Genomic DNA, 15,644 nt, shown 5'->3' on the forward strand with positions numbered 1-15,644 from the left:
CTCTGTGATTCTGAGGACGTAGTTGAAACATTGTGGTTCCCTCAGCCTTCTCTAGGAAGGACAGTAAGTGCTATCTTGCCTTTTTTCTTTCTTTCTTTCTTTTTTTTTCTTTTTTGCCCTTTTTTCCTTAAAGGAAAGCTACCCCTTAGGGGGAAGCACCAGGTGTTGTGTAGGAAGGACGCAATCATGTACTGTCATCTTCAGGAGAAGAAAAGCGGGCGATACCATCCTAGACGCTTGACTCCAACACGTATGCTGAATGTAAGCCCCCGTGGAAAGCTGAGGACCCACTCCAGGTATGCAGACCACCCCTGGAAGGACCTGGATGGGCGGGCGGGGGTGGGGGGGCCGAGGAATGTTTCCAGGAGGGCGCATTGGTAACCTCGATCCACCGGGGAAGCGCGCAGGGCTCGTAGAGAGAAGGACCAGCGCCGGTACCGAGGACAGCACCCGGCCCCGCGCCCAGGTGGGCGAGGCGGCAGCACCGAGGACAGCACCCGCGCGCTGCGGGGAGAGGCGGGGAGAGGCGACCTGTCAGCTGACGCCTTACGTAGGCTGGATCCCCACTTTGAGGAGGCAGGTCTGGATGGGCGCGCCCGCGCCGCGGCCCCAGACGGGGAGGGGCGAGAGCGGAAGGCAGGCCCCACAAAGCGGGGCCCTCGGTGCCCCCCCTGCCCCGGGGCTCGGAGTTGAGGCTGTAGCCGCCGCCCGGGGAGGCGACGAGGCGAGAGTCCTGCTCTGACGCACCGGCCCGGGCGCTCCAGGGACGCCCCGCCGCCGCCCGCCCTGGGCACCCGACCACCCCCGCCGAGGTGGAAGCCCAGGAGGGCCCGGCCGCCAGCCGCCAGCCGCCAGCCGCAGCCCAGCCTTCTCCGCCCTGCCACGCCGTCCCCCACGCGCGCTCCCCGGCGGGAGGCGGGGGCCAGTCCGGGCTGCAATCCCCGGGAGCCCGGCCTCCGGCCTCCGGCCACCGGCGAGGCTGCAGACGTCCAGGTGGCTGCGCGCTGCTCCGCCTTCCTGAACGCCCCTTCCGCACCCCCCCGGGGCTGGCCCCGGGGCTGGCCCGACCCCACGATGGATTCGCCCGCGAACCTCACCTACTTTTCCCTCCTGACCCCGGCCCCTTCGGAGGCCAACCACAGCAGCCTCGGCTCCGGCGCCGGCTCGGAAGCCCCGCGCCCCAGCCCGCCGCTCCTGTCCGTCTTCGGGGTGCTTGTGCTGACCTTGCTGGGCTGTCTGGTGGCCGCCACCTTCTCCTGGAACCTCCTGGTGCTGGCGACCATTCTCCGCGTGCGCACCTTCCACCGTGTTCCGCACAACCTCGTGGCGTCCATGGCCATCTCGGACGTGCTGGTCGCGGCTCTGGTCATGCCACTGAGCCTGGTGCACGAGCTGTCCGGCCGCCGCTGGCAGCTGGGCCGCCGGCTCTGCCAGCTGTGGATCGCGTGCGACGTGCTCTGCTGCACCGCCAGCATCTGGAACGTGACGGCCATCGCGCTGGACCGCTACTGGTCCATCACCCGCCACCTGGAATACACGCTGCGCGCCCGCAGGCGCGTCTCCAATGTTATGATCCTGCTCACCTGGGCGCTGTCCGCGGTGATCTCCCTGGCGCCGCTGCTCTTCGGCTGGGGGGAGACCTACTCCGAGGGCAGCGAGGAGTGCCAGGTGAGCCGCGAGCCCTCCTACACCGTGTTCTCCACCGTGGGCGCCTTCTACCTGCCGCTCTGCGTGGTGCTTTTCGTGTACTGGAAGATCTACAAGGCCGCCAAGGTGCGCGTGGGCTCCAGGAAGACCAACAGCGTCTCGCCCTTGACGGAGGCTGTGGAGGTGGGTGTTCCAGGGATGCGTGTAAATACTTCGCTGGGCTCCTTCAGGCTTTCACTCCAAAGTTTGTAGAAAGTGAACTTTGTGGTTTTCTTTTGGGGAGAGGGGAGGGAGAAAGGGGAAGCGGTAGACTGGGAGAAAGCATCAGAGACTTTGCACCAACGTGCTCAGCATCACAGAGCAAATAATGGCCTTTACCATCTCTGGTGGATTGTTTCCATATATAAAATGACTACATACCCCCACACGGTCCCATGTGGCTCTAAAATTCTGTGATTCCATAAAACCCTTTGGAAGGTCTGATGAAGCCAGTGTCTGGGGCTCCACTAGATAAACTTGCAGCTTGCTGCACCTAGAGTGGAGTGCTCAAGGAGGAGTAGAAGGGACAGATGGTGACGTGATTTGGCAGAAAGATGGCTAAACATCAGGCAAAACAGATTAATGTTTTAGCCCGGTCTATTTTTTCTTTGCAAATTAAAGCCACCAATTCTGCAAAAACATAGTATCTCCTGGATTACAACCTGCTATTCCACTCATCCTCCTCCCCTGAAGCAAGATTATCAAGATGTTTAGCTGCTATTTCAGAGCCTGGTTTTGTTATTTACTTCCACTGCCTGTGGGGCTACTTTCTGGGTCTATCCCCAGGCCCATCAGGCTTTTGTATGCAGTGGGGGGGGGGGGGGGATCACTTGTTGGCCTTTCCTAACAGGCTACAGCAGGAATTAAAAATCTAAGGCAGACAATTCTCCAGCTCTTTACAAGTGGCATTTTCAGCAAAACAATCTACAGCGACTGTGAGGGCTCTTTTCTTGTCCTCTCTCCACCATGCTTGCCTGTTTTGTTGTTAACTGTTTAATAACCCAACCCGATGACTCCAGAGTCAGGAAATATATAACGACTGGATATGGGGATTGTTCTCCCCTGACCAGCTCTCATTGCCAAGGTGATCCCTTGAACCTAACTCACATATTCAAGTTAGATCAGAAACCTACACAGCCTCATTTTCTCTTATTGGCTCTGGGATAACATAAATTCAATTAAGCATATTAAATACATACTATGGGCTTGGTGCAAGGAGCAAAGAATGATAAAGACATCATCTTTGCCCATGAAGAGCTCCCTCTAGTGAGGGACATAGACACCTATTGTGAGTGCTGCAATATGATTGTGTTTTCCAGATCAGTAGCTAGTTCTAACAATAACCAATCAATCAAGCTCAGAGGGACCAGAGGTGTAGATAAGGGGGGAGAGAGTGCATCATTCTAGAAGAAGGGAAAGGGGGTCAGAGGCTACCTGTCCTTTTATCTAGAACAATGGTCTCAACCAGAGGTGATTTGACCCTCCAGGGACCATTTAGAATGTCTGGAGACTTTATTGATTATCAACATTTGGGGGAGAGCCAAGGGATGCTGGCTCAGTAGAGGCCAGGGATGCTGCTAAACATTGCATTATGCACGGGACAGCCCCCGCAACAACAAAAAATTATTCAGAGCAAAATGACAATAGTGCCAGATTTGGGAAACCTGATCTATCAGATCCTGAACAAAGAGGGCTGATCTGATGGCTCTGAGCAGTGGCAGCACCAAACTGCCTGGAGCTTCCACATGTGTGAGAATCCACCCCAGCTCTGGGCCAGGAACAAGAACAGCAGCCCCCTATGAAGACCCTCCATGCAGGGACCCTCTTCTGCCAAGATGATTATCTATGTAAATGGTTTGCAGTCAATACCAAACACAGCTTGAAAAGGAAAAGCAGGGCGCCCGGGTGGCTCAGCGGTTTCACATTTATTTTAGCACCATCTTCGACCCAGGGTGTGTTCCTGGAGACCCAGGATCGAGTCCTGTGTCAGGCTTCCTGGGAGGAGGCTGCTTCTCCCTCTGCCTGTGTCTCTGACTCTCTCTCTCTGTGTCTCTCATGAATAAATAAATAAAATCTTAAAAAAAAAAAAAAAGGAAAAGCAGTCAGTTTTGTCTTGTGGAGCTTACTATGAAGTGATGCAGGCTTTCACTCTCTCTGCCATATAATATTAAGAAAATATTCCTTGGTGTTGCAAGGCCTCCAAATGATTCAGAGCTGCACTGTTTCTGTGAAGGATGAATTATAAACCAGGTTTCCTGATTTTTTTTTCTATGGTAGCAGGTGCTAAAGTTTCTAAATCCAGTTCTACCACCAACTAGCTGTGTTACCTAGGGAATCCCAACACTTCTTCCTTGCTTCTTTGTCTGCTGAGTTTTCTTCAAATACATACTGAGAACCTAACCTCTCTCAGACACTGAAATGGGAACTGGCAACATGAGAGATGGGCCTTGCTCTGGACAAAGGATGATGAAACTACTACCAAAGATCTAGCATTAAAGGATAATGCTGAATCTATTGCTTACTAGCATGGGGCAGAGCTGTGCTGGCCAGACACGATCACTTTGAGCAGAGAACAAGGTGGATCTTATTTCTTTAATAAAGATTTTATTTATTTATTCATGAGAGACAGAGACAGAGAGAGAGAGACAGAGAGAGAGAGACAGAGATACAGGCAGAGGGAGAAGCAGGCTCCCTGCAGGAATCCCGATGTGGGACTCAATCCTGGGACCCTGGGATCACGACCTGAGCTGAAGGCAGATGCTCAACCCCTGAGTCACCCCGGTGCCCCCAGTGTTAATCTTAAATGGAATTTTTGGGAAGCATGGAGTTCAGTTACTGGAGGACTGAGAGAGGGAGAGGTGGGTTGACATCATCTTATAAGTCTCTTTTTTCTTCTTTTTTTAAAATTTTATTTAAATTCAATTAAATAACATATACTGTATTATTAGTTTCAGTGGTACAGTTTAGTGATTCATCAGTTGCATGTAACACCTAGTGCTTATCCCATCACGTGCCCTCCTCCATGCCCATCACCCAATTACCCCATCGCCCCACCTCCCCCGACCCCCCTCCAGCAACCCTCAGTTTGTTTCCCAGAGTTAAGGGTCTCTGATGGTTTGTGTCCCTCTCTGATTTTGTCTTATTTTATTTTTCCCTCCCTTTCCCTATGATCCTCTGTTTTGTTTCTTAAATTCCACATAGGAGTGAAATTACATAATTGTTTTTTTCTGACTGAGTTATTTTGCTTAGCATAATACCCTCTAGTTCCATCTACATCATTGCAAATGGCAAGATTTTATTTTTTGATGGCTGAGTCGTAGTCCATTTTGTGTGAGTATATATACATACATATACATCACGTCTACTCTATCCATTTATCTGTTCATGGAAATCTGGGCTCTTTCCACAGTTTGGCTATTCTGGACATTGTTGCTATAAACATTGGGGTGCAGGTGACCCTTTGAATCACTATGCTTGTATCCTTGGGGTAAATACCTAGTGGACTTGCTGGATCATAGGGTGGTTTCTATTTTTAACTTTTTGAGTTAAAAGTTTTCATTTGTGGGGATCCCTGGGTGGCTCAGTGGTTTAGCACCTGCCTTTTGCCCAGGGCGCAGTCCTGGAGTCCCAGGATGGAGTCCCATGTCAGGCTCCTGGCATGGAGCCTGCTTCTCTCTCCTCCTGTGTCTCTGCCTCTCTCTCTCTATGTCTATCATAAATAAATAAATCTTTAAAAAAAAAAAAAGTTTTCATTTGCATTCCCACCAGCAGTGTAAAAGGATTCCCTTTTCTCTGCATCCTCACCAATATCCGTTGTTCCCTGACTTGTTAATTTTAGCCAATCTGGTGTGAAGTGATGTCTCATTGTGGTTTTTGGTTTTGTATTTCCCTGATGCTGAGTGATGTGGAGCATTTTTTCATGTGTCTCTTGGCCATTTGCATGTCTTCTTTGGAAAAATGTCTGTTCATGTCTTCTGCCCATTTCTTAACTGTATTATTTGAGTATTTTGGGGGTGTTGAGTTTAATAACTTCTTTATAGATTTTGGATACTAGCCCTTTCTCTGATATGTCATTTGCAAATATCTTCTCCCAATCTGTCAGTTGTCTTTTAGTTTTGTCAACTGTTTTCTTTGCTGTGCAAAGCTTTTTATTTTGATGAAGTCCCCATAGTTCATTTTTGCTTTTGTTTCTCTTGCCTTTGAAGAGGTGTCTAGGAAGAAGTTGCTGTGGCTGAGGTCATAGAGGTACTTCTTGTGTTCTCCTCTGGATTCCTGTCTCACATTTAGGTCTTTCATCCGTTTTGAGTTAATTTTTGTGTATGGTGTAAGAAAATGGTACAGTTTCATTCTTCTGTGGCTGCCTAATTTTCACAACACAATTTGTTGAAGAGACTTTTTTCCATTGGATACTTTTTCTTGCTTTGTTGAAGATTAATAGGCCATAGAGTTGAGGATCCATTTCTGGGGTCTCTATTCTGTTCTATTGGTCTCTGTGTCTGTTTTTGTGCCAGTACCATACTGGCTTGATGATCACAGCTTTGTAATATAACTTGAAGTCCAGAATTGTAATGTCTCCAGCTTTGGCTTTTATTCAATATTACTTTGGTTATTCAGGATCTTTTCTGGTTCCAAACAAATTTAAAATTTTTTTGTTTAAGTTCTATGAAAAATGCTGGTAGTATTTTGATAGGGATTACATTGAATGTATAGATTTTTTTGGGCAGCATAGACATTTTAATAATATTTGTTCTCCCAATCCATGAGCATGGAATGTTTTACCATTTCTTTGTGTCTTCCTCAATTTCTTTCACAAGTGTTCTACAGTTTTCAGAGTATAGATCTTTTACCTCTCTAGTTAAGTTCATTCCTAGATATCATATGGGTTTTGGTACAGTTGCAAACAGGATCAATTCCGTGATTTTTCTTTCTACTGCTTCATTGTTAGTGTATAGAAATGCCACAGACTTCTGTGCATCGATTTTATATCTTGCAACTTTGCTGAAATCCTGTATTAGTTCTAGCAATTCTTTGATGGAGTCTTTGGGTTTCCTACATAGAGTATCATGTCATCTGCAAAGAGTGAAAGTTTGACTTCTTTGACAATATGGATGCCTTTTATTTCTTTTTGTTGTCTGATTGCTGAGGCTAGGACTTCTAGTACTATGTTGAAAAACAGTTCTAAGAGTGGCCAACCTCATCATATTCCTGACCTTAGGGCAAAATCTCTCAGTTTTTCCCCATTGAGGATGATAATTCTCTGTGGGTCTTTCATACATGGCTTTTATGATATTGAAGTATATTACCTCTATCCCTATGTGGTGGAGGGTTTTTATCAAGAGAAGATGCTATGTTTTGTCGTATGCTTTTTCTGCACCTATTGAGAGGATCACATGGTTATCTTTTTTTTTTTTTTAATGTGGTGTATCATGTTAATTGGTTTGTAGATGTTGAACCCCTGCAGCCCAGGAATAAATCCCATTTGATTGTGGAGAATAATCCTTTTAACGTACTATTGGATCTTATTGGCTAGTATCTCAGAATTTTTGCATCCATGTTCATCAGGGATATTGGTCTATAATTCTCCTTTTTGGTGGGATCTTTGCCTAGGTTTGGGATCAAAGTAATGCTGGTCTCATAGAATAAGTTTGGAAGTTTTCCTTCCATTTCTATTTTTTGGAGCAGTTTTAGAAAAATAGGTATTAGTTCTTATGTATGTATGTATGTATGTATGTATTGTATTGTATTTATTTATTCATGAGAGACACACAGAGAGTGGCAGAGACACAGCCAGAATGGAGAAGCAGGCTCCATGCAGGGAGCCCGATGTGAGACTTGATCCCAGGACCCCGGGATCACACCCTGGGCCAAAGGCAGGCACTAAACTGCTGAGCCACCCAGGCATTCCTATTAGTTCTTTTTTAAATGTTTGGTAGAATTCCCCTTGGAAGCCATCAGGCCCTGGACTCTCGTTTGTTGGGAGATTTTTTTATTACTGCTTCAATTTCCCTGCTGGTTATGGGTCTGTTCAGGTTTTCTATTTATTTCTGTTTCAGTTTTGGTAGTTTATACGTTTCTAGGAATTTATCCATTTCTTCCAGCTTGTCTAATTTGTTGGCATATAATTGTTCAGAATATTCTCTTATAATTTGTATTTCCATGGTATTGGTTATGATCTCTCCTCTTTCATTCATGATTTTGTTTATGTAGGCCCTTTATCCTTTCTTTTTATTAAGTCTGGCTCAGGGTTAAAAGAAGGGCTTTGAGAGGCACCTGGGTGGCTTAGTTAGCTAAGCATCAGACTCTTGGTTTTGGCTCAGGTCGTCATCTCCCAGTTGTAGGATTCAGCCCCATGTCAGGCTCCATGCTCAGTGCAGAATCTGCTTCAGATTCTCTCTCTCTCTACAAATGCTCTCTCACATAAATAAATAAAATTTAACAAAAAGAAGGGCTTCTGAAATTGATTTGGGAAAAAATAAAAATAAAAATATTTTAAAAATATTTATAAAAATATATATTTTTATATTTAAAATGTTCATAGCTGTGTTATATAGCTCTTCTCTTTTCTATCCTTCTACTTTTAAGGATCCGTTTTTCCCCATCTGAGGAGACTTCAATGAACTTCATTCATGGTACAGATTTGTCTAGGACAAGAAGAATTTTATTCAATACTCCCATGTAGTTCTAAATTCCATAATAGTTTTTATTTTTACTTTCTCTCTTTAGGAAAATTCTAAATCATAGCCCTTAACTCTAGACCAGGGTTTTAATTGAAAATCTATAGATTTGACTCCTTATCTGGCAATTTTACCTTGTGACTTTGCTTTTTCTGAGAAAATCCTAAAGAAAGGACAGTGCATATAGGACGTCAGGCGAAGCTGAATAGAAATATGCAAGACAAAAAAAAAAAAGAAAAGAAATATGCAAGACATATGTATACAAGGTGGGTGGGTTTGGGACTGTTACACAATCTTTGAGACTACTTTAGGTTAGAATTTTCTTTAAGGCCTTAACATAACAATTAAAGCAGCTGTTAACTGTTTGGTATTTTTCTCTTAATTTTTCTATGGCTCTTAAATGGCTTAGTTTATTGATTTTGACTTGGTCAAGAGTTCCTTATTAAGAAAAAAAAAAGAGGCACTTGTCAAGAAAAGCACAAAGTTAGGATTATAGTGGACTTTAAAATAGGAAGTCAAAGTTTCTAATGGACAAAATCAAGACCTCGGCTTAGGTAAACCATGACACATAAGAAAGAGCTTCTATGGCTGGTCAACAGTCTGTGCCTATGAGTAGTGTCTCAGGATCCCTGACCAGAGACTAGCAAGGGGCCATACAATCACCAACCCAATATTCATTGAGGTGTAATCCAACTGAACAAAGTGGCATTCTTTTGCAAATTAAGAAGACAGGAAGTTCCCTCAAATTTTGTAAAGGACCTAAAGCAAAGTTTGATTAATTGCTTTCCCACAAATTGGTCTTAGGTCTAACAGTCCTCAAAACATTAGCCCTCAGGTCTGGCTTGGAATGGATTAGAAGCTTTTCCAGCCAATGCCTTACCAGGCAATCCTTTTTACATTCAACTGAAAGGCTCTCCAGGAAAAGGGTTTAAAAATTACCCTATAGAAAAAAAAAATTACCCTATGAAACCAAAGACTTTGCACATATAGACAAGAGCAAAAGCAAAGCAACTGGCAGTAAAATAAGTACTTTGATGGCATAACAAAAATATTTGCTAAATGGTACACCTCCAGGACAAGAGATCTAGGAGGCTTACCCAAAAATCTAAGTTCATTAGCAAATGGTATACATCTCTGTCAAAGGTCTAGTTACTTGATACATAAATCTAAGCCTAAAGACCTTAAATGAAGACACTTTTGGTTACAAGTCCTAGGATAACAAAATGCAGAGAGCAAGAAATGCCCAGCAGGGCCAGTTGGAGATGTTGAGACTGGTACCCCTGGCTGCAGACTCTGCGTGCAGTGAATGCACCTGTGGTCCAAACATGGCAGACCTTCAAAATAGAGGGTCTTCAAAATGATCTCAGTGGACTCTCTAGAACTGTCTAAGGATGATGCAAGCACTGCACAGTAACTGAAATAGAAATACAAGCCAAACCTATTACTTACTACAGTAAGAAAAAAGCTGTTTGTCAAGTACTGTCTCTAGAGCAGAGCAGAATGCTGACCATCTATGGGGACTGGGGACAGCATGGAGTCCAGGACCTGGAGGGCAGTGAACAGACGTCACCCTAAAGTGGGGTTACTTGGTGAGATTGTCATCAATGGATTGGCACTCAGAGAAGGGTTTATTGGAGTGAGCCTACCATAATTGGCTGACTTTCAGAAGCAAGGGCAGCCATGGATTGGTTGGTATGCAAGTGTACATTCACAGAGCTGTACTGTTCCTGATCAACAGAAGATATTTAAACATGTAACAAGGCTTCTTGTTACCAAAGCTACAGAAGAATCCCGTCTTTTCCTAAGTTTGTTGGGAAGTTTGAAGAATGTTTTCACTCTTTCCCTTGTGGAGTCCTCCCTTAAAGTGTAAGACCATTTCTAGCTTAAGCATCCTGGATTATCTGTCCATCTTGCATTCTGACTGTGGTCTGGTCTATTCTGCAAAGCACCCCAAAACCACACTTCTAATGTAAGAGTCTTCATCTCTGAACTTCAGTACCCACTACTGATGGTAATCTATTGATTATCTGTGATATTAGTAGGCAGGTGAAGCCAAATGGTTAGAGGAAATTAAAGAAACATACTAGATTTATGAATAACCAATTATTATTTAGCATATAACCACTTTGGAAAAATGAGTAGCCTGGAACATAAGTACATGTGCCCCCAAAGAATGCATTCATTTGGAGAGATGAGGCTAATTGTTCACTTAGAAAAAATTTATGTATGAATCCTAAATTGTGAGATATGTGCACAATTCTCACTGTAAAAGATACAGTGTTACAAAGATAATTAAGAAAAGTTTAATTTGGCTTGAATTCTCATTTTCTTTACCCTACTACTTCTTTTTCTGTGAATCTAATGAGCATGTCGAGTAATTGATAGAGTAATTAATAGAATTCAATTCTCCAGACTCAGTTAGGTGCTTTATTGCCATCATTGATTAACAGAGAGCAAAGCGCTTTGGAGTCCCTGAGTCAGAAAGCCACAGGGTGAGTGACCATAAGACATTAGACAACTAGAAACCTAGGTCCTCCCAAACAGCAAAGATCCTCCTCCCAGCAGACCCTCTGAAGAACCATTTTGAATCAGTGACCCTCTTTCTCAGTCAAGTGACTTAGTGTTGAATGCTGAACCAAGAGAAATATCGATGCTGATCGACAGTCAGGACCAGAATTTTCCTTCAATTTCCATCTTTGGAAAGTAGGGGAAAATGGTTTCCCCAATGCCATTTGGGGATTGAATTTTATCAAGAAATTGGTGGATTTCTCTGTTTTATGTTGAAAAATGAAACTAAATAGTATGCATTTTTGCAAATGAATTTCCTGCAATACCAGACATGCACTAATAACATAAGAAAACTTGCTATGCTTCCATCTCAGGGTGAGATTAGGGTATAGAAAGAGAGATTTTCACTTTTCATTTTATGTATGTCTTTAAGAGTTGCAGTGTTGTGGACTCTTTGTTCCAATATTTATGATCTTTTTTTTTTCTTTTAAGGTTTTATTTATTTATTTGACAGCACAAACAGAGGGGGAGGGTAGAGGGAGAAGGACAAGCAGACTCTGCTGAGCAGGGAGCCCGATGGCTCAATCCCAGGATCCTGGGACCATGACCTGAGCCAAAGACAGATGCTTCACTGACTGAGCCACCCAGGCACCCCATGATCTTCTTTTTTATTGTATAATGCTTGGTGTTCCACTGTTCTTCAAGTAAATGACAGGAAGGCTGTCATACAAATTTAATAATTCACATATCAACTACTATTACCTTAACTATAGTGTTCCTATTTATACCGCAGTTATTTTATATGACAAATAAGTTGATTTCTTTTGACTCCAATTTACAGATGTGGCCATGGACTGGTTAAGTGGGTTAGGTTAATGAGAATGACCTTCTGACCTGGTCTTTTGCCTAAAAGGTTGTGTGCTGCATGAGAGAGAGCTGTGTGATTTTCCTTTGCAAATGTACTGGGGTCACAGAATGCTGGGGTTGGGAAGAATGATATTTAATGTCTATATAGTCTCACCCTCTAGCGAATGATCGACTGGCCCAGAAATTGTCCCAAATCCTAACTGGACCAGTTAACTTGCTAGTTTGGTAAATCTACCCATTGTAATTTCTCCATATTTAGGCTGCCTTCTCATCAGACATTCCTTAGTTTCATTCCCCAAAGATGTAAGTCAAAGGACTGAAATGGAGGGAAATGCCCAGAAATCCTACTTCTCTGGGAAGGGCCTGGAACATAGAGACTGATTTTGCAGAAACCTATCCAAAGGGAACCTGGGAACACCCAACTGGGGAGACTCCAAGAATTTGGGGTCTATTTTCCAAGAAAACCAGGGGAGAAGGACACAGAAAAAGCCCTGAAGGAGATAAGTGTCCTGGTGAGTGAACTGTCCCAAACAGTTGTAGGAAACTGAAACCAGAAGAAAAATTCTAGAATATTTAGGGAGGATTCACACGAACACAGAAAGTTATTAAAATTTCAGAAAATCAGGCTTTAATTGTATAAGGATTTGGTAAGAATTTAGTACCCTTTTGATTACTCTCGTGTACCTTTGTCACTAAATTAAACATACTGAAGGACCTGTATAGTAGTGTATTTCGGTTTTCCTCTCTGAGTAGGCAGCAATAGGGAATTCAACTTCATCACACTTATTGTGGATGCTCCCACTTTCCTTCCATTTCTAAGATGTAACAAGCACCCCAGCTCTGTCACCATGTTTTCACAGCTGAGGGTGGGCTCTGCAGTTTGCCAGTTTCCCTTCTCTTCCATCAAGGACCTTCTCTTCAAGTCGGTGCATAGGATCCAGGCACCAGGGTCTGAGTTCAGCCTCCACGTGTTTGACAGGCATAAGAAGCTGGCTTTTCATGAAGCTTCTGCTTATCTTTTCCAGGCAAAGACCTCTACTCAGCAGCCCCAGATGGTGTTCACTGTCCGCCACACCACCGTCACCTTCCAGACAGAAGGAGACACGTGGAGGGAACAGAAAGACCAGAAAGCTGCCCTGATGGTGGGCATCCTCATTGGGGTGTTTGCACTCTGCTGGATCCCCTTCTTCACCACAGAGCTCATTAGCCCCCTCTGCTCCTGTGACATCCCCGCCATCTGGAAGAGCATCTTCCTTTGGCTCGGCTACTCCAACTCCTTCTTTAACCCCCTGATCTATACAGCATTCAACAAGAACTACAATAGCGCCTTCAAGAATTTCTTTTCTAGGCAACACTGAGAATGGCGCCTGGGCATAAGAATGAGTAACTCAGTGAAATTTCCAATTCCATCCACTTCCCCATCCCTACACAGCACCACATGAAAAAGGCAAGCCCATGAAGTTTTCCAGGGTTGCCTTCAGAACTGGCCCTCACCTCCATACTCCTAGGTAGGGATGTGGGTCTTCACAGTCCAATTTTGGCAACCTTATTGATCTAAATTACCTATTATTTCTCACTTGGCACCTAACAGCCACAGACTTTGCCCACAAAGTACCCATTCCACCCCCAAATCCACTCCAGCGTGGTCATTGTCCTTGCCCCAGAGAAGTCAAACAAGGCAGATAAGAGGGAAGAAATCAAGCAACATGAACAGGTTGAGAATGGATAGAAAATGTTGAGGAAGAAGTCAGAATGGGGACATCCGAGGGGTAGGAAACCATAATTCCCAGTTTTCTGGAATAGTCCTTATTTTGAAATGCCATTCTATGGTCCTGGTGAGTATACCCTAGTACTTATTGTGTATGTTCCAATGTTTGGCTACAAAATATTGTCTCTAAACCTATTAAAGTACATAGTCACAGCTGCAAGACCAGTGAATATTGGCTTTGTTTGTGGCAACCATGCTCATGCGTGCACGTGCACACACACACACACACACACACACACACCAATGGAAGTGGTGAATGTCCCCATTGGCTAGTTTATTCTAAAACTCAACCCATCGACTTGGAACAGGAACTAAAAATCAAGTCAAATACCTCCTTCCATTCTGAAGCAACTACATATGAACAATACTTAAATCCAGTGGTTTCATAGAATCTGCCAAATGTGCTTATTTTCTATGGGTTTTATTTGTATGGAATTTATTCAGCTGTTGCAGGACAAAGACTCTGTCCTTGGACCATGGGATTAGAGGAAAACAGTTGTCACAACGTGGATGATTTACCTCAGTAGAGTTTCACAACCAAGGGCTGTAAAGCTACACTCACCAAACACGTACACTTTAGAGGGACAGTTGGCTAATTTGCTGTCTTTTTATTGGTGTGTGAACCGATGCTATGAGGTCAACACTAGCAACTAGTGAGCCTCCGTTCCTTATAATGTGACCCTTCTATGTAAATGAGTCAAGGCAATAAAGTGATAGTACAGTGTTGATATGATCATTTAAATCCAGGCCACTACACAAAACTTGGTAAAGGTCTCAGACAATAAAACTGGCTGTGGTCCACTATGTCCCTGATTCTTTGAATGCATGAATTTAAAAATTACATATTATATAATATCATATAATTATATTATATAATAATATTTGAATTATTATAATAAACATGTATTCTTTCGTATATAATAAATTATACCAAAATTTCAAAAGTAGAAAATTTATGTTATTTTGTAGTCTTGGAAGTTTAGCCTTGCATTCACTGCGAAGATTCCTTACTCAAAGAATGTGAGCAAGATGAGGAAATGTTGCACAGTTTTTGTGAGGTCATCCCTGACAATGCTAAGTGCAAACCTCTTACCCAGGCATTGAAGCAAATTCATGGAAGGATTTCCTTGGAAACATTCTTAGATTTCTTTTTTTTCCTTCTGTATATATCTGTGGAAGGGCCAGGCCCACAAATATTTTAAAATACAGATTGTTCACTTACTTGAGGTACCTTCCCCGCTATTCCTTGGAACCAGAGAGGCCACCAAATCCTATTAGATTCTAGTATTATAGTAAAGGAAGTGCTTCCAAAATTTCACTAGTCTCCGTTAACAGAGAAGGCTACAGTAGTCATGGGGAACCTGTAGATAGACTGTCGTAGCCAAGGGCAAAATTTTTAAAGTCTGTTCTATCTGAAAGTTCTCGTGAAATTCATGATACTCTGTAATTTCAATGTTTGTCTTCCTGTTTTTTAAAGGTTTATTTCCCTCAAACTTTTCAGCAAAGTGAGGCTTTAGGAAAATGTGCCATGTTTGTCTGGTGGCTTCAAAAACTCCAGACTCCCCCAGGATTCTGTGCACTTTGCTGGAGAAATAGGTTGTCATAATATTAATTTCAGTCTCTTGCCGAGGTCATTAATATTTCTGTGAGATGCGTAAGTCCTGTTACGGTGAGTATTCAGTTCATATTTTACGCCTTCCAGATGTCACTTAAAATACACATCGTAGGAAATGCTCTGCATATGCCACTCCAGGGCAAGAAACACTGCCCACTGAAGGTAGAAGTAGCAACCAAAGAATTATTTTGCTTCTGTTTCACTACTCAAAGTTACGGATGACTCAGTGGGAAATAGGACAAAACGCAAACCAAAATGTTTTTGAACTGGGGTGGTGACTGTGCCAGCACCCCCAGCCGCACTCTGGTGCCCACCTGCAGCCCTGATGCTCAGTTCTACCTATGAGGGTCCCCTTCCCCAGCAGCCCCAGGAGGGGTGCAGGGCCAGGTCAGCTCTCTGCTGAGGGCGCTGCAGCCCTGGGGTCACCCAGCCTCACACCAGTGCTCTGTTCGTGCTGACCCGTACTGTGTGCCCGGAGACGCTGTCTCTGGCTGTACTGCAGCTTCTGTTGATAGGAACGAGGGGG

At 43.9% G+C, this 15,644-nt stretch overlaps 1 protein-coding gene across 1 annotated transcript; it reads left to right on the top strand.

Moving 5' to 3' along the window:
- Window positions 1–700: 700 nt before the first annotated feature.
- Window positions 701–13,663, top strand: HTR5A (5-hydroxytryptamine receptor 5A). Its single transcript, XM_025993743.2, has 2 exons — window positions 701–1,830; window positions 12,761–13,663. The coding sequence occupies exons 1-2, from the start codon at window positions 1,075–1,077 to the stop codon at window positions 13,091–13,093; spliced, it is 1,089 nt and encodes a 362-aa protein (XP_025849528.1). The 5' UTR covers window positions 701–1,074; the 3' UTR covers window positions 13,094–13,663.
- Window positions 13,664–15,644: the final 1,981 nt, after the last annotated feature.

The sequence above is a fragment of the Vulpes vulpes genome, chromosome 7 (assembly GCF_048418805.1).
Source record: "Vulpes vulpes isolate BD-2025 chromosome 7, VulVul3, whole genome shotgun sequence".
Classification (NCBI taxonomy): Eukaryota; Metazoa; Chordata; class Mammalia; order Carnivora; family Canidae; genus Vulpes; species Vulpes vulpes.